Source organism: Taudactylus pleione, unplaced genomic scaffold (assembly GCF_031769625.1).
Source record: "Taudactylus pleione unplaced genomic scaffold, aTauple2 ptg000326l, whole genome shotgun sequence".
Taxonomy (NCBI): Eukaryota; Metazoa; Chordata; class Amphibia; order Anura; family Myobatrachidae; genus Taudactylus; species Taudactylus pleione.
Window position 1 is genome coordinate 9,322,692 of NW_028284727.1, and position 19,674 is coordinate 9,342,365.

Sequence of the window (19,674 nt, forward strand, 5' to 3'; positions counted from 1 at the left end):
AAAACAAAACACAAAACGGCAGGTTTGTCAAAACCAATCCAGATCCAAAACCAGAGGAGATACAGATCCAAAACCAAAACACGGGTCGGTGAACATCTCTAGTTTTGACTAAACCAAAATCAAAACAAGGGGGTCCACACACATCTGTCTCATGAGATTCTATAGAGATTGTTTTATCTGGATCATCATACAAAAGGCTTCAGAATAGAAATAGTTATTTTGACTTGCTGTTGCTCCAAACCTCAAGAACATAATAGTTTAAAGTATAAACAAGCTCCATCTTTGAAGTTACATAATTCACCTCTATTACCAGAAAATCAGGAAGATTACATTTAGGTTCATTTTCCTCAAAGATTGTGCATGAGATGCTCTAGATGCCTCTTCTTGAATTGAAAGTCCATTAAAATGCTTTGTTAGTTGAGTGTGTACAATTAGTTGTGTACATGTTGTCTACAGGCTCTTTTTCCCACATCACTTGCTGTACAGTATATCAGAACGTGATAAGCTTTAAAGGCTAGTAAAACTATTTCTGAGTGAAATGCTACAGTACATTTATATTTATATGCCATACAAAATAGATAAATATAAATATTTCATGAGTGTGTCATGGTCCACTGAATATATAGTATACCTCCAAGAGATAAATACCATATTTTCATTCATTGAGATGTACATGTAAAAAAATTATAAAATGTGAGTTATTCAAAAAAGTGGCAGGTATGTTAAAGGGTATTAAATGTCTGTACCTTCACTCTAGCCACTCAACAGCCACTGAACTCTGTAGCTCTTTCAAAGTGATAATTGGCCTCTCTGGCTTCACTCACAAGTGTCCTCGATCTGATGCTGAGTTTTGAGGGAAGGCATTGTCTAGCAGAGCCTGTAGGGTATTATGCAGTTCCATTTCATCAACAGTGCTCATTGGGATATCCAATCACTTGGACATGTGTACATTTCTACTACTTTATATTTAATTTTTTTTTAATGCTCTTTGGTCTTCATTTTCACAGCTTACTTTCAGATTCACAATATGACCAATGTTATTTGAATTAGATGGTCTTTCATTCATAAAAGCTGGCTTTTTTAATGATTCACAAGTAAAAGCTAATTAAAAGGCTATTGTTAAGATGATATCTTTCATCCGTGTAAACTTGGAGCTTCCACAGCACTGAGGTTGAATACTTACTTATGCAAACACCAATTTTCAGTTTTTATTTAAAAAAAATCTGCAAACAAATAATGAATTATGAATTAACTTTACGAGCCCACTGGTTCACAATAAAAAACTGTCTGGTACAATCTAAGTGTCATTTGTAATACAGATAAATCTGTTGACTTTTGAGAGGTTTAAATAGTTTTGAAAGCCAATGTTTGGCATTAATGTTCATGTGGATTTACAGTGGGTGCTCCAATTTTCTACAACATTGCAAAAACATATTGTTAGGTAGGTTAACTGGCCTATGATAACATTTAACATATAATAGGTGCATGTGATAGATAATGTAGACTGTAAGCTCTTCTGGGCCAGGCACTGATTTGAATGAAATATTCACATAAATACCTATCATCCATCCCTGCCTCTCGATATATGCATATATATGTACACATGTGGTCTATAGTTATTTTATTACAATTAGATAAGATATTCATTGATATATAATTTTTATACCATTGTCAAATTTCTTTTGTAATGCTGCATCCTTCTTAATATTATCATCTTTCTTAATTTACCCTATTCTGTCTACCTTAAAGTCTTTGGTGAAAGCTATTGTATATTCATGAGTATTCCCTGTTCAGTATTTTCTTTTCTGTCTTAAAATCCAACATTTGCTATCATTGTACTTTCATTAAAGCAATATAACTTGAAGGCTACAAACTGCAGTCACTCAATCTCTCTCACTACTGTAGATTATAATTTGTGGTTTATAATAAGCAACAACTACTGGCAAATAAAATCATATTGCTCAGTGTATAGCGATAAAGGTGGTAGATTACATAATGGGAGTTTTCCCCAGAAAATTCTGGAGAGGATAATCAATGCTGTAGAATCAATGTTCCCACATACCCAGGAGCTGCATTCTGTGTTTGTTTTTTGTGCACACAGAAGAATACTGTAGAACAGACATTGCATGGGCAAATAACGTTACGGCTAACACACCACTGTTTACCTCCACTGTCTGCTTGGACATACACAATAACAAATGGAATCCTACTGCAGAAGCATCTAGATTTGCATAGAAATTGGTCCTAATATAATTGGAGCACAAATCAATATATGCTAGTTGTTACGTAACTCTGAGAACAAAGATCTGCATTTTAATGAGATCTTCTAATCAATTTCAAGGATAGAGATGTGGCCCTATTAAGACAATACACTGTGCATCTCAATGCTGGTTTTACCAATATGACTTGGATTTCAGCATGTTTGCTAATGTTATATGTTGGCAATATAGTGAAAAAAGTCACATCTAAAAATGTACCATATCTCTCTGACACGAAAGAGGTTAAACTAGTCAAATTATAGAATGACCCATATTCACTTGAAAATGAACCTTCAGTCAAAAAAGTTATATATATATATGCCCAGCTACATCCTTGCCTGTAGCGCAGCGAATCGCGCCAGGGTGGTGCGAGATGGACTCCCGCGATCGGAGTTGCGCATTTGCTTCTCCATAGGATTGATTGGAGATGCACTCCTACGAACGGGGACACATCATAGAGTATCATGGCGCATAGCGTGATGTGCGAGCACGTTTGTGGCGCGATCAGACACAATGAAATTGGGCGATTCTGTACAAGTATGAAATGAATTGTGTGGGGAAAAAGTAACTATTGCAAGATATATAGATATTGTATGTCAACAGCAAAGCTAAAAATTGAAGATATATCGCATTATGACCTCCAGAAAAGTTTAATTCAATCCAATTAATAGGAATTGCCTAATAAATGTAGTTTTGTACCACCCTACTTGTACATATGTAATGTGGTATATATGATGATATAAAAACTATAGCAATTTATCAAAGTCATATCTGTCATAACATAATCCCACATTACCTGCTCTGGTCCCAGTTGGCAGCAAACAACACCAAAATCTTCCTGCCAAAGTGGTCAAGATTGGAGAGCACTCCTGGGAATCCATCTTTGAGCCCTTGCTTTATACTTGGATCAGTGGCTTTAAAGTTCTTGAACATATCCAGGTTTTGTTGGCGGTACTCAAAGTATTGGGCCAACAAGCGGAAAGCCTCAAAGTGGTTAAATTTTCTCGCCCTCAAAAACCTCAAAATGAAAGCATCGTCTGTCCTGAGGAAACCAATATCTGGCCGCGTGATAACCATGTCCCTTACCTCCTGGATATCCTGGTGCAAGGTATCTGGGTTCTCATTCAGCTCCAAACGAGCTTTCTCTAGTGTCTCAGGAGACAGGCCAGCCTGTAAGTGAGTCATGTTGACTGGTAAAGAAAACAATTCCTTATATTCCTGAGAGGCCCTGATTGCAAATTGTGCCCAGCAAAATGTAAGACACTGGTATGTACCAATAATTAAAATACAAAGAAAACTTAAGATTCCCTCACTTGAGTAAAAACACTGATACACTATATTTTAGAACAAAATATAAATCCTCTTGTTTCCGTATCTTCCGGGATTAGGGATGAGAAGTGAAGAGATAAAGAGAGCGCCCCCAGGCAGCAGGAGGCAGTACTAGTAATCAGCAGCATTGAGTATTCCAAGCATCTTGCCCATGATCTTACAGCTTCTATTCCAGCTCACTTATAACACAAAGCCAATAGTCCATTATTTCCCTGTTTAAAGACTTGTTTCTGGGTATACATCAAAATAAAGCTATTTAGTCTGTTATTTCACAGATCATGTGTCATAAGCCCCGATAACCACAGTCAGTGATTTTTTTATCAGTTATGGGTATTTAATGCTCACATAAATCCGGTCCCAGGTTTAGTGCTGTGGTTATAGGATTGCTGCAATAAAAATAAATAGCTGCATACTTCTCATCTTCACTCACAAATCCTGAATAATGCAGCAACCTGCAGTAGCTCTTCCTGTCAGACAAAATGCTTATCCCACAGCAGGCACACACACAAAATCACTGGACAAAATAAAGATCTGAGAAAAGGCTAGAGTCCCCCATACATGTGGCTACTGCAGCTGATTCTGTAATGATGATAACAGTACCTTCCCATGCAATAAGGTAAAAGGGATGGTCTAGCAATTTCTCTCCTTCCTTATTCTTCCCATGCACCATCCGATCATTTGATGTCTGTTTCTTAATAATCCAGCTAGAAATCACAAAGCCCTAAAGTGTACAGTCTGTCTGTGTAGCTTGTGTTCTTGCCTTGCAGTTGCTCTGGTTAGGATGGCAATGAGATGAGAGGCTGCCCGTCTGTTTTGTGCATTCAATCACTTCTGGTCCTGCTGCTGCTGGAGGGTGGGTGACGTCAGCCTTGGCTGAACCAATACTATGCAGCTAGTACCTCTGCTGCTCAAAGCTCTAGCAGGGACTCCAGCTGCCTGCTTCCTCATACAGCTCAGCAGTATGCAGCATCCTCCTCTTCTTATCTCCCCCCAACATGCCACTCACATTCTTTGTTACTGATCCTTATTTAATTCTGCACCTGCTGTCCTCTCCTTTGTGGTACCAAGGCACAGCCCCTCCCTTGACTGGTCCAAGCCCACCAGAAGACTAACAGCAAGCAGCAAGATATTCCTGCTGCTCTTTGATACATTTATACTTTTTAGCTAATACTTTCTTTGACATTTTATTTGTAAAAATCTAATACATGGACATTCAGTTTTTACATATTGATATAGTTGCATACTACAAATCTGTATACTTGGCTACCTTAAAAAATCAAAACAGAAACAATTATATTTTTTTTAATTCAGTGCTTTTTTATTTATATATAGCAACTACAACAAAATATTAAATGTACTCACAAATAATATCAGAATGTATCACTACTGTACATACTGTAGCATATACATATATATATATATATATATATATATATATATAATTTTACATAAAAAGAACTGTCATATAATAATTTTCTCCTATACTAAGGTATACATGAAAGCTCCAGCATATTAAAACAGGAACATAAAGTTAATCATGGTCCAAGAGCAAGTTTAAAGAATAGGTGAATAAATCCATCTGTCTATGCCACACATTCACAAATTTTAATGGGCACTGCCGACTAGCAGAAACAAACCACTCACCTCACAGTTTTATTGACAAGCACAATTCAGTCTGGAATAGTAGTACAACTAGGGGTCATCCAATGTACTGTATGACTATACAAACCCTAGTCAACACTACTAAGTTATTGACATCAACTGTATAGTATACCGGTGTCTTTGTTTGAAACTGTAACTGTTCCAATGGTGAAAATTGTCCTTATGTGTTCCCAGTCCTCCCTTAATCAGATCACATAGTAGAAATAATTGTTGTATTTCAAGCTTTAAATATAACCTATTTATTCTTCAAAATATAAATGTACAAATACATGACAGGTTAGCACTCCATGGAGTAGTGAAGAAAAGGTGGAAATCAGCAATTGTGTTGTTAAACTTTTGTATCTCTACAGATCTGCCTATTCCACAATGATACTTGATTTATATGTAAAATAGCTATGATGTCACTCATCTCTTATAAATGAGTTTATATGCAGGACTGCTGACTGAATGGGGATAGGTCTATGAGCAGCACCACAACTTCATTTATTGCTATTGCCTACATACTGTACAAGAACAATGAGAAGGTAAAGTGGTAAAAACATAGGCCCTCATTCAGAGCCGTTCGTTAGCATCAGTACGCTCGTTGCGTTCCGATGTTAGGAAACCACGCATGCGCATGTGCGTAAGGCAGATTGCGAGCTTTTTTTGTCTCGTTCGTCAAATTGCGAACAGGAAGTGACATGTCAAATGTGATTGACAGAACAGGCCGTTTTTGTGGAGTGGGGGTGGAGATGGAAAAACGCAGGCGTGGCGAGGCGTTTTTTGGGCGTACATAAATTTTCAGATGCGAACGTCAAATGTGTTCGTACCAAGTCATACGTCACTGGCTGATCCTCTTTCCATTCAAACTGCTCGCACAGCTTGGGGTGTGGATTACTCGTCCACAATGGCGATGGCCTTGTCCTCCGGTCCGGGCCTCCACGATGTTTCATCGATTAATCACGGCTTGTCAGAAAAACAATCAACTTTGAATTGAAAACCAGCTTGTAATTTGTTTTGAAAAGAGTTTTTTTGGTTAGCACAAAGCCGTACGCAGGTGGAAATCTCAGCTGCTAATTTCAGGATTACACAATCAATTAGCGTACATTTGTAGGAATGTTTTTTTTATTTTTATTTTGTTTTTTTGCTATTGTAACAATAATGTCATCATGTTTGTGTGTATTTTACCATTTTGCTTTGGCCAGGAGAATTTGCTTCCTTTTTTTAATTTGAAAGTGTTCCTTAAAGAGCCCTTTTTTTGAAAACACTTTTTTTTTTTTCTGGAGGTCGTTTTTGGCTTGTGGGCCAGGATTAACTCTAAATCATTTATAAAATAATGTCACAATACAATGTAGCTCATTTTTCAAAATTTTAATTTTACACACACATTTTAAATGTTTTCGGGGCCATTTTGCCAAAGCACTTTTTGGCCAGTGTTAGGCACAAATAACAAATAATTAGGACAAACATATTAAAAGGTTTGGGGAACTTAAACAAACAAATTAAAAACAATTCACAAGAAAGGAGAGGGAAGTTTTGGCCAGAAAGGAATATGGGGCAAGCACAGAAGGAGTGTGGGAAAATTAGCCAGTGCTGTCATCGTTTTTTTCCCCGTTTGGCTGGGGTAGGGTGGGCGCCAGACTGGGTCCGGGATGTCCTCTGGCTGGCCTGTCCAGAGCCAGATGTTGTGGCCTCTGGACTAGGCACAGGGCTAGGCACATTTGGAGGAATGGCTGTTGTTGTGCCAGAGGTGGAGGATCCTGATGTTCCGGCAGGAAGGGAGGTCGGCTCCACCATGTGCTGGCGAACGAGCTGCTCCAGGGCATTGGCGATTCGGATGTTGGCCCTGGTATTTTCAGCCAGGGCCTGACCAATGGTCACGTTGGCCACAGCATTTTGCTCCAGGGCCTCAGCCACCCGTAGCAGACTGGCGTCCATCCTCTGCAGAATCACCGTATGGTAATTCGATTTAAAATTGAGTTCTGTCAGGAGTGCCACTGCCTGTGAGGGGGATTGCCCTGGACTGGCTTCTGCAGGGTCCTCAGCCAGATGTACTGGTTCCTCCTCTGCAGAGCCAGCAGAAATTCTGCGGCCAAGGCTCCCCTCTGGAGCAGACTCATCCGCCTGTGTCTCTGTGAGAAAAAAGAGAAAAGAGGAACATTACAATCTACATATTGTCACAATAACATTTCAGAGTTGGTTACATCACAACATTTACCTGGGACAACACGAGGAGCCGCAAAGTCTGGCATGTCCGTATCCATGTTGGACACGCAACACCTCCACATCCAGCACACACCCCTGTGCCAGCTCTTCCAAATCATTCAGCTCCAATGACACAGGGGTGGGACCCCCACCTGTCCCCCTTGCATGCCTAGCCCTGTCAGCCAGTTTTTGCTTCAGGCGATATTTGAAGTCTTGCCATCTGTGGGTGAAAAAGTTGGCATTATTCCTGCATTATTTGGCCCTGTAACCATTTTTTTAATTGAGGTTTTAACTTACCAGCGTTTGACATCCCGGGCTAGACGGACATAATCACGCACCCTATTGACAGCACTGGCTATCTCCTCCCACATTCTCCACTTCTGGCTTACACCCATATTCCTGTCTGCCTGTGGCAGGATGTCCACACACTTCTGAACCAAAACCACCATCTCCTTTCTTGTGAATTGTGGCTGCCTTTTCTTTTTGCCAGCTTTGGCCGGAATACTGGGCCCAGCAGCCTCTTCCATGTCATCCTCAACACCTATTTACATTAAATTTTTTTGAATTTAGATGTCAATCTTTCACTATATTCTTTTTCAAAATCAGCCTTGATTAGAAATGTGAGAAATACTTACCGGCCGCCTCTTGGCCATTGTTTGGCTGGTCTGTAGCCATTTTTCAAGCAAAAACAAGAACTACACCAGACCGTTTCTTTTTTTCCGTGACGTATTTATTCATGCGTCCTTATTATTCGGCCGCATATTTGATTGTGCGTTCCTATGATCCGTCCTTAATTTGAGCGGGAAAAGAAACACTATTTATGGCTGTTGGCGACTCGAGTCGAGGTGGCGGTTGTTGTTTGTTGGAGGTTACGTTGTTCTGAGTAGTTTGTTGGAGGGAGTTGTGTTTGGCGGATTTTTGGATTGTGTTAGAGGCGTTTTTTCTGGGTAACTTTCCGGTCGCATTTTTTTGTGTTTTTTTTTAGTTGTGGTGTTTTTTCTGTGTAAGTTTTTTCCCGTCATCCTTTTGTAAAATATGGTTCTCCTTTTTTTGGGGTTTGGCCCAAAAACTAAGTTTTTTATTGTTTTATTTTTGTAGGTTTTTTTTGGCTGTGCCCCAAAGACGTTTTTGTTCTGTGACTTCTTTATCGTGTATTGGTAAGTTTTTATTTTAACTTGTTTGTTAAATGTTCATGTCTTGTTCTTCGCATATTTTGGGGTCTTGACGGTTTGTTTCCGGGTTTTTGGGGATGTGAAAACTGCGAACCATTTAGCGCACTTTTGTAGGCTTGTTTCCCCTTGTAAAAATGCGAACCATTTTGCGTACTTTTGTAGGCTTGATTCCCCTTGTAAAAATGCGAACCATTTAGCGCACTTTTGTAGACTTGTTTCCCCTTGTAAAAATGCAAACCATTTTGCGTACTTTTGTAGGCTTGATTCCCCTTGTAAAAAAGCTAACCATTTAGCGCACTTTTGTAGGCTTGTTTCCCCTTGTAAAAATGCGAACCATTTTGCGTACTTTTGTAGGCTTGATTCCCCTTGTAAAAAAGCAAACCATTTTGCGCCCTTTTGTAGGCTTGATTCCCCTGTTCAAAATGCGAACCATTTAGCGCTCAAATTCGTGTTTTTTTTAAATATGGGGGCAAATTGTGGAAGTCCTCTCAATGTCGGTTTACTATTGTTCGAAATGTGTGCTCACCCCCTTTATTTTGGCCCATTTTAAAAAAACACAAGATTACAAAATGGCCAACCCAAATTCTAATTTTTTTTTGGTTTTTTGAAATGTAGGTATTTGAAATCATGACAATACCCCGGCATGTAAGCATCTTTGGATTTTAACGTAAATATAAGTATTTTTTAAATTTTTTTGGGCAACATACCTTAACTACAATTCTTACCATTTCAGGTTGATGTTGGTCCTATTATTGTGGCCATGCTGCCGGAAGCCGACCAACCTCAATCTCGTCCCAGGCATAGGCATCATAGGCATGCAAGGCCCCAGATATATAGAACACGTGTCACCCTTTTTGGAATGCCCGATGATGAGGTGTTAAGGCGCTACCGTCTTCCGCCCCAAATCATCATAGACACTCTCTCATTAATAGAGAGCGATCTTGAGTGGCATATTGACAGTCCTACAGCAATACCACCACTTACGCAATTTATGGCGGTGTTACATTTCTGTGCCTCAGGATCCTTTCAAACCACGGTGGGAATAGTTGTGGGAATCTCCCAATCCTCCTTTTCAAGGATCCTGAGGGCAGTGATGGAGGCCCTTTTCAAACACCTCCATCATTTTATTCAAATGCCTTTGGATATGGGTTCCCTTAGTGTGGCGAAGGCCAATTTTTACCAAATAGCTGGCTTCCCACACATCATAGGGGTTGTGGATGGTACTCACATACCACTTCAGCCTCCAGCACGGCTGGAGGCCATTTTTCGGAACCGAAAACACTATCACTCACTGAATGTAATGGTGGTATGTGATGACTCCCTCCAGATCCTGTCCCTGAATGCAAAATTACCCGGGAGTGCACATGACTCATTCGTCATCCAGCAATCAGGGCTTTGGCATAAATTAAACAACCTACAAGCTGGTGATGCATGGCTTCTGGGTAAGTTGAGACCTTTTTTAGATACCAATGCAAAGCTTGATACACAGTGATCCTGATTTTGTAACTTCTTTTTCACAGGAGACAGTGGCTACCCTTGCACGCCCTGGCTGCTCACTCCTTATTTGGCTCCCACACCAGGGCCACAAAGTGATTTTAATTCCACACTTACAGCCACCAGGCAAGTGGTGGAGCACTGTATCGGCCTTTTAAAAGGCCGATTCAGATGCCTCCACCGCTCTGGTGGCGAGCTCATGTATTTGCCGGATATGGTTTCGAAAATTGTGGTCCTGTGTGGGATATTTCATAACATCGCCATAAGGAGTGGTGTACAAATGCAGCCAGAGGATGCCTTGCCTTAGGATGGCCACCCCGAGGTTGGTCGGAGGTCAGTATGTGGGGGGGCCATACGCGATGATGTGGTGGCCCGATTTTTTAGGTAATTATTGTCCCAAATGAAGTTAGATGATACAATGTAGACATGTTATAATGTAATTAACAATTTAAAAAAAAAAATTTTTGTTGTGTTTTATTCCATAATTTTTTTCGTGAAAACCATGACTACTACCTGATCGTAAAAAATGACTTCATGTGGACACATTGGATTTAACTTCTGGATCAAATTTGTCGTCAACTCATTTGTGGAATCATGTTGGCATGCTACTTTGTCAAACAGTTCTTGATTGTTTTGTTTTTGTATATTTTGTGTGTAGGCTGATTTTTGAAGAGTGTTTTCACTGTGTGTATTTATTGTCCTTAATCACTTTGTGTTTCTTTATTTTTAGTAAATAAATGTTGGTTACGTTAAAATAAAGATTTCCTATCTAAATTACATGCAAGTGTAACTGTGTTCAAAAAATGCAAACTTGCTTAAGGGCTAATCCTGTAATGTTTTAAATTTTGCAGTATTTTACCATGCTTAGTGGCTCAAAACAAACACCCAAGGTATTATGTGGAATCAGTATGTTTTCTAATCTCAGCCTAAACAGGTTTCATTTAATATTTACCTTACCCCCCCAAAAAAAAAAAAAAAAACGACAAACCTATTAGTATTGTTAGGTGTTGAATGTGCCAGCTTACATAATTCAGCTTTCTAGAATCTAAGTTACATTACTTTAAAATACTTTCTGCACTAGTCGACTTATGTAAGGTTAAACAATATAATATTTACAGAGAAGGAATGAGACTTTAAACGAAAATATTTTTTTAATTGAAAGAAAACATGGCCAAATTTGGCACAAACAAAAAAATTAAGGTCGTAGGATCCCCGCCATGTGGTCGAGGACCACCAGCATGCCTATAACATGGCCCCTCAGCCTCTGCACACCTCTGGTCCTCTGTCAGCCGCCTCTGGTCCTCTGTGGGTTAAAAAATTGAGGTGCTTAATAAAAAAAAACGTAATTTTGTTTGACAAACAACTTTCAAAGAAAATACAACTTTATAAAAAGTGTCAATTTTGCCAAACATTACAATTCCAAGCCAACATTCTTGGCCCAAGTAAATTAAAAAAAATGACTCTGAAAAATCAAAAAGGTAAAAAATTAGAAGTACGCTGAAAAACTACTTTTGTGGGTACCGTAAACAAGAGACACAAGTATGGGTGTTTGGACATGTGTGATATGTGTAAGGGGCAAACATCAGAGACATTTTTAAATCAAGATATATATAACAAACATTATAAATAAGTCAAATTTGAAAAATGCACAGGCAAAGGATAACATCCCCCCCCCCAAAAAAGGGAAACATACCGTTGACAATGACGCCTGGACCTGTAGCACCACCATCGTCCTCCTCGGAGGTCGGCAAATGCAGGTCTGTTGGAGGAGGGGTGATTTCTGAAGGGGGGAGGGGGTGTAAAAGAGAGGGGTGGTTGGAGGGGAGGGTGATGAAAAGATAGAGGGGGGTTGAGGGGAGGGGGAATTTTGAGGGATGGGAAGTATCGGAGAGGGATGGGCGTCCGGGTCTGGCCAGGCTGGGTTGGAGGGTGAATTAGGGGTAGGGTGGGGAGAGGAGGATTGGCTGGGAGTTGGGGATAGGGGACGAGGCCGACGGCGTCGCTGCCGATGCCGGCGTAGACTGCGCTCTGCCCCTAAATGATGGATAACAATTTAAGTTATGATTAATTTTTAACCTTGAAAACATTCTCAAAAAATTATTAAAAAAAAAAAGGAAAACATGCACATGCAGATATGTAGTAAATAAACAAACAGGGCAAGAATGAAAACATGCACACACAGATATGTAGTAAATAAACAAACAGGGCAAGAATGAAAACATGCACACGCAGATAGGGCCGCAAAATAAAAATGGAAAGCGAAAAAAAAAAACTTACTTTCAGCTATACGCTGGCGAAAACATGCCAGCAAGCGTGGCGTGCGACGTTGGAGATCCGACCACCTGCGCTCCAGCTGGCCAATCTGTCAGCATGAGCCGAAGGAGCGCAGGCGGTGGCGAACCTCCGCATAGGCGAATCGCTTTTCTCTGTTGCTGATGGGGGGAGGCTGGCTGGTTATCCGCCGGTCCATTTCCTCTGTCAGGACTAGAAGCTCCCGCCTGGTGAACGCAGAGGCTCTCATGATGGCAATGGTGGAATTTTGAAAAAACAGTTTTAAAAAAGTCCAGATAATAATTTTGATTGACTAATGTATTTGGAAAATTAACAGGAACCATTCTATTGGTTAATGTATGAGTCATGTGTTCGACAGGCTAAAAAATCTAATGAGAGTTATGATTGGCTTAATGCAGTGACATGCGTTAGCTAATTTAACCCAAAAAATGAAACAAGTAAAATATGCGTCAGACAAAACACAGAAAACAATATGAAAAATGCCCAAAACATGTATTTTGGATAAAGGAAACCATTGTTTAAACCGTACGTATTCTGCGTGAAAAAACAAACACGGACAAGAGTAAAGTTTATTGAAAATGAAAAAAAAAAAAGAAAAAATTAGGTGAAGAGCAATTAAGCTAACTGATCTGTTGATTGGCATGATACGATTAAAGGATGTATGCAGAATGAACGAGCAGGTAATCGAAAACTGACAGGCCCACTTCCGGTTTGGACTGGTGCAAGCGTTCCCTGCATGCACAATTGGAGATGTACGGTTGCAATTTGGCTCGCTCGTTAGCTAGAGGAGGGGTTGGTAGACTATGGGGCGGAAGATTAGCTGCGTACGAAATTACGAGCGAGCACTTGAATTTGCATTTTTCGGCTCGTACGCCGTACATGCGTCCAGCCACTTGCGTCCGGGTCTGAATCAAGCCCATAGTTACTGACTTTTTTAATCTGCTATCTTGGAGGGAACATACAGGTGGACAATGCCATGGGTGGGATGATGCAAAATGCATCATCACACCCTATACTCCTCTAAGCAATATCATGAATCACAGCATCATGCAGGGGGCACTTGGCTAAGATCATGTCATCATGCATCCCGCTCGTACAAATACAATAAAAAAAAATACAAATAGGAAGTTCAGGAGTCTCCGAGATGTACTGGAGGAGAAAATGTTTGCGCCACTGTGTAGTGTGCCGCAGTACTGCACTTAGCATCTCTGTAGAGACCTGCTGTTGTTACCATTGCCACAGCTATTACCTGATTACCGCTGTTAACCCTGTGCCTACTGTTATTACCGCTACCACCACTGTTTCCTCTGTGGGGTGTGGTATAATTGATCGACAATATTTAGATCGACAGTCAGTTGGTCGACACCAGATTGTTGACAGATAATAAGTCGGCTTGATCAAAATGTCGACATGGCAAAAGGTCAACTGACAAATAGTGAACAGTGCAGAAGGAGAACAGGGTTATAATGTCTACATGTTGAAATGGTTGACATTGAAAATGAACAACAATGTTTTATTATTTAACCCTAATCCTAACCCTCCTAGTGCCTAACCCTAACCCTCCCCTAGTGCCTAACCCTAACCCTCCCCTAGTGCCTAACCCTAACCCTCCCCTAGTGCCTAACCCTAACCTTCTCCCTAGTGGCTAGCCCTAACCCTCCCCCTAGTAGCTAACTCTAATCATTCCCTCTGGCAGCCTATCCCACCCTCAAGTGCTTAACCCTAACTCTAACCCCTAACCCAACCTTAAAAATGTTGAAAAAACATGTGACAACCATTTTTGTGTAGACTATTCAAACCTGTCGATCTTTTAACCCTGTCGGCCTACTGCACGGTCGACCATTTGTCAGTCAACCTTTTGTTCCTGTCATCCTATTGACCATGTTGACCTATTACCTGTTATCCATCTGGTCTCGATCTATTGACTGTCAATCTAAAAAATGTTGATCTTACATAAGGATCAGTGGCGTAACTAGGGGGGTCAAGCAGCGCTCGTGCCTTGGGCACCGTGGCAAGCCCGCAGAGGGGGTGCTGCCAGTCAGGGCATCGTACACACATGCCCGCTCTCCCACCCTGCCACCATTATATCCTTAGTTTGACTCCTTTAACGAGCAGGCAAGTGTGCCTGGCGCTGGCTGAGCTGCCTGTAGGGGGAGCTGTAGAGGAAGCACACAGCCCATCCCAGGTAGTCTTCTTCCTGCCCTGGACTAGAGATGCCTGCTGTCTGTGCCGGGTGAGGAGTGAATATTCCTTCCATGGAGCTCTCTGTCTCCACTCACCACAGGTGGGTTATTTAGAGGGGTCGAATGGATGACTAAGCTGCTGTGGGGGGTTAATTTTTCATGTGCGGTGCCAGGGGAGAGGGAATGGGGGGGGCTGCTGGATGCATTTATGTGAAAGAAGTGTGCGTGTCTGTATAGGCTTTCAGTGTGTGTATGTGTATATGTGTCAGTATGTGTGTATATGTGTCAGTGTGTATCTGTCAGTGTGTGTGTGTATGTGTCAGTGTGTGTATATATGTCAGTGTGTATACTGTATGTGTCAGTGTGTATGTGTCAGTGTGTATCTATGTCAATTTGTGTATATGTGTCAGTGTGTATGTGTCAGTGTGTATCTGTCAGTGTGTGTATAATGCATCCGTGTGTATGCGTATATATGTGTCAGTGTTTATCTATGTCAGTGTGTGTGTATATGTGTCAGTGTGTGTGTGTGTGTCAGTGTGTGTGTGTATGTGTCAGTGTGGGTGTATATGTGTCAGTGTGTGTATATGTGTCAGTGTGTGTGTGTATACTGTATATGTCAGTGTGTATGTGTATCTGTGTCAGTGTGTATCTGTCAGTGTGTGTATCTGTGTCACTGTGTGTCTGTGTGCTCAAAGAGACAATGCAGGGGGAAGATGATGGTGTGACTGAGAGACTATGCAGAGGGGGAGCTGATTGCGTGACTAAGAGACAACGCAGAGGGTTGAGGTGGTGGTGTGCTGAGAGACAACGCAGTAGGGAGATGATGGAGTCCTGAGAGTTGACACATGGGGGGCGGTGATGGAGTGGCTGAGAGCTGACACCGGGTGGAGGTGATGGTGTGCTGAGAGATGATGCAGGGGGGAGCTGATCACATGACAGAGACGATGAAGGGGGAAGATGATGGTGTGCTGAGAGATGATGCGGGGGGAGGTGACGGTGTGTTGAGAGATGACACGGGGAGGGTTATGGTGTGGCTGAGAGTTGATGCAGGGGGGTGGTTATGGTGTGCTGAGAGGTGACACAGGGGGGGCGATGGTGTGGCTGATAGACAATGCAGGAAGGGAGATGATAGTGTGGCTAAGAGACAATGCAGTGAGATAATGGTGTGGCTGAAAGATGCAGGGGGTAGGAAGTTACATAGGGGGCACGAGTCTGGTTGTTCTGCTGTTGTATGATGATGATCTTGTTAATATTCCTACACAAACAGGCATCTTTCAGATGATGTTACCTACATGAATATTGAATACCAACTGAAGATGTCATCATCCCAGGATATATTTCTTCAGAGGTTCCACATTGTGAGAAACCACCATATAGGTAAGTTGCATATGGAATGGAAAGGAATGTTCCCAGAGTGACAAGAAATTGGTGGTATGTCATGTTGGCATGCCCCATTTTCAGTAGTCATGCACCTTCCGATATGTGACCATGCACATTCTCTTGGCGCTTGCCTTCGGCACGCAAACTATATTTTGCTGTAAGGTGGGGGGACGCCAATCTTAAACTTGCCCTGGGCTCCAAAGACCCTAGTTGCACCACTGATAAGGATATCAACACTGTACACTGCTATTACAAAATAAATCATCAGGCTGGCTAAGGACATCTGGGTGGACTTGGACTGGGCCATTGGAGATTTGGGGTATTCCCTGGTGGGCACTGTTGCTTCATAGCCATGCCCTCTACCCCAGGAGGGCATAATAGACTAGCGCTGGCCACTGGTGGCTAGTTTTTCAGTGTGTGTACACACGGAATCGGTATGAAATACCGCCGGCCGCATGGTCCCCCGGGGGGGTGCCTAACCCTAAGTCCCCCCTGGGGGTGCCTAACCCTAACCCTCCCTCCTCCTAGCCTAACCCTCCCGGGGGGGTGCCTAACCCTAAGTCCCCCCCGGGAGCCCTAAACCTAACCCTCCCCCCCGCGGCTGTCCGCTCACGGCGCCCGGCATCACTACAATCGGGATGCCGGTCGCCGGCAGTATAGGCTCTGAGCAACTAAATTAAAAAAAACTTCCCCTAAACAAAAGGGCACATAATAAAGTAATAATGACAGCTAAAATGGTCTGTCACTAAACCAAGCAATATTTTATTAAAACTGGTGGTGTGAGGTGATAGGTCACTGGAGCTGGATGCAAGACAATCAGCAGAGAACCTAAAGGTTTTTCATCCCTCTGTGCATTGAGTGCATTATATTGACTCTTGCAAAACCAGGATTTTTCTTTTTTTATCTTAATCAAATCAATTATGCTTCCTACATTAAGCCAACTGAGTTCATTATCTGTTTTTATTTTGTACAAATGGGTGAGATAGTATGTATATACCTCTCAGCTGAACCTGCAATCCCACAAAGTACAGTACTGTAGGTGTTAGTTTCCATAACCACTTTGTGATACAGGTATCTGTATGTATTTTTTCAATATACCATAGACAAATGCTACTGCTGTAGCCTTTGAACTCTGGCTACTGACAGGAGGAAAAATATGACTGCTCTTCTGTTATATTACTTTGCAAGAAAGAAATCATATAATAATAATACTCAATGTTTTAAAATGTTAATGGATGGCTTTATCAATATGAATTACACCTTTGAGTGCAGTGCTCTCCTGCACTCATACCGTAGTTTCATCATAATAGCTATGTGATATTACAGATTAACTAGAGACTATTAAGGAGATTTTATATCCCTGGGTTACAAAACTAGCTTTGTCTTCAAATATCTAAAGTCTGTTGTTGTCAAGTGAAAATTGTATGCCTTTTAATAGAAAAAGAAAACCGAGTTTCCATAGCAACTATTTCTGCAGATACGTCTTCTGTTAGGATACAATCAGGAATTCCAACAACAGCTGTACGGTAAACTTACCGTTAACTCAACTAGGAAGAAGGAAACATTCTGTCAATGAAGTGTTATCTGTCTATCTACAGTACAAAACATTCACATTTCTTACCATTATATTCAAAGCATCATTGTAAATAAACAGTGATCAGCAACAACCATACCAGATAAAACATTGCAGTAGTGTAAGCTAAACTTAAATAAGTTTTCATTATGACATCCAAGTAACTATGTATTGGAAACCATTATACAATAATACAAACTATAGAAATACATTATAAATAATTAAATTTTCATGATTCTGCCATTGGGGATGATTCAGACTTGGGAGCAAAGAAAAGTATGAATATGTTGAAATGCAGGTGGGGCACATGTCAAATGTGAACAGATATTAAAGCTGGGTATACAACATATGATTATGCGACCTAGCGATGCTGGGACCGATGTAATGATACATCGCATGCCTCATACACATTGCACGATCTGCATTACAATATATCATTACATGCTGCATGTAACTGCACTGCAAAATTCATTACATCATCCCATCTGCAGGACAGTAGAAGGGGCAATGCAATGAACGACCGTCGGAATGATATATCTATATTAGAAATGTGTGCAGACCCCGTGTTTTGGTTTTGGATCTGGATTCATCTTTATGTTTTGGTTTTGCAAAACCACCCTCAAGTGTTTTGGTTTTGGATCTGGATTAGAAAAAAAAAAGATTAAATGTTTTTAAAAACATCTACAATCATGTAATTTCATTTAATTTAAAATCCGAATTCCAAACCGCTAGAAGATCAGAACCACGACTTGGATTTATCTGGATCTCCTCAGGAGCTTAGAAGCGCGACTTGGATCTGTCCAGATTCACGAAATTCGGGTGGATTCAGATTTCTGAAGAACCAATTCTCACATCTCTAATCGATATATGTATGATATATCGTTCCAATCCATGATATATTGTATAATACATTGTTTAGTGTGTACCCAGCTTTAGATTCACAAGGGGTGTGTCCAAACTCAAAGTTTAATTGCAATGTAAAAATAAAGCTGTCCAGCATTTGTGGACTACAAAAGCAGCCAGTATTTACCCTGCATGCAGAAATATAAATGTATTTGCATCTCTTGCATTGCAACATGGTTTATCCAGGAGCACATTTACTTACTCCTTTTTAGCTTTGTTCACTACTCAAATCAGCCCCATTGTCTCCAATCAAACAAAAAGTGCAGCACAAAATATATTTCTATATATTCCACTCATTTTGATAAAAAAATAAGAATGTTACTAAAGTTCTTAAGAGAATAAATACAAATAGACAAGTCAGTCAGGGCAAATAGTAATTGCATGTATCATATTGTAAACCATTTATGCAAACTAAAATATAACTAAAAGTAGACCTATTGACACTACCCCTAAGATTATTTTTTCAATAAAATATTTAAATCTTTTTAAAAATATGTTTTTGACAAATATCCATTTGAAAAAAAATGAGAATTTTTTACGTAATTTCTAAGTAGTTAATGGTGCCTGTCATCAACAGATTCAGCTATTCATATAAACTGATAACAGTATTTGGAAGGCTCTCCTAAATACTGAGGAACAAACTGTGGTAGCTTATTAAATGTCATCATCTATGGGCATATCTATTATTTGAACTTGGTCCCAGTAATAATACTTTCTTATCGTGGCAATAACAAATTTAGGATTACTAGGATTTTCCAATGATCCAGAACAGGAGCTCTGATAGCAGCCTATTACTGTAATGTGTAAGAAGTAAAGTTACAGGTTACAATGGCTAATACCATCTAAAGATGGCATTATCTACTAGAGCCAGGCTCTGGAATGCTTTGCGTTCCAAAAATTGGAAAATTTTGCATTTTAGCAGCCCCTTAGAAACTTTAAGGTGCTGCTTTTGCAATGAAAAATTGAGGACTGCAGGAGATATCTCTGATATTGTATCTACTGTGGTCTCCCACATATACATCCTGGAAAGTGATGGCAGATAGACTGTAAATATATATTTTACTACATATGCTCCTTGTCCTTTACAGATTGTATGGAATTATTTTTTCTGTGAGAATTTCCTAGGTGCTATTTGTCAGATAAATTCATTGTTACAACATTGCAAGTATGGATATAGTAGCAATATACACTTAAGTGTCGAAAGTCATGGTATAGTGTGTATCTTTAGTCAATACATTTCAGTG

The 19,674-nt window shown here is 40.5% G+C and overlaps 1 protein-coding gene across 1 annotated transcript in view; it reads right to left on the reverse strand.

Annotated features, from left to right (window-relative positions):
* The window catches only part of CLVS2 (clavesin 2), a 100,343-nt gene extending 96,900 nt beyond the window's left edge, over positions 1–3,443 (reverse strand). Inside the window, exon 1 of the mRNA XM_088443071.1 lies at positions 3,055–3,443. Within this exon, the coding sequence (XP_088299197.1) occupies positions 3,055–3,443 (389 nt within the window). The remainder of the gene's footprint in view (positions 1–3,054) is intronic.
* Positions 3,444–19,674: the final 16,231 nt, after the last annotated feature.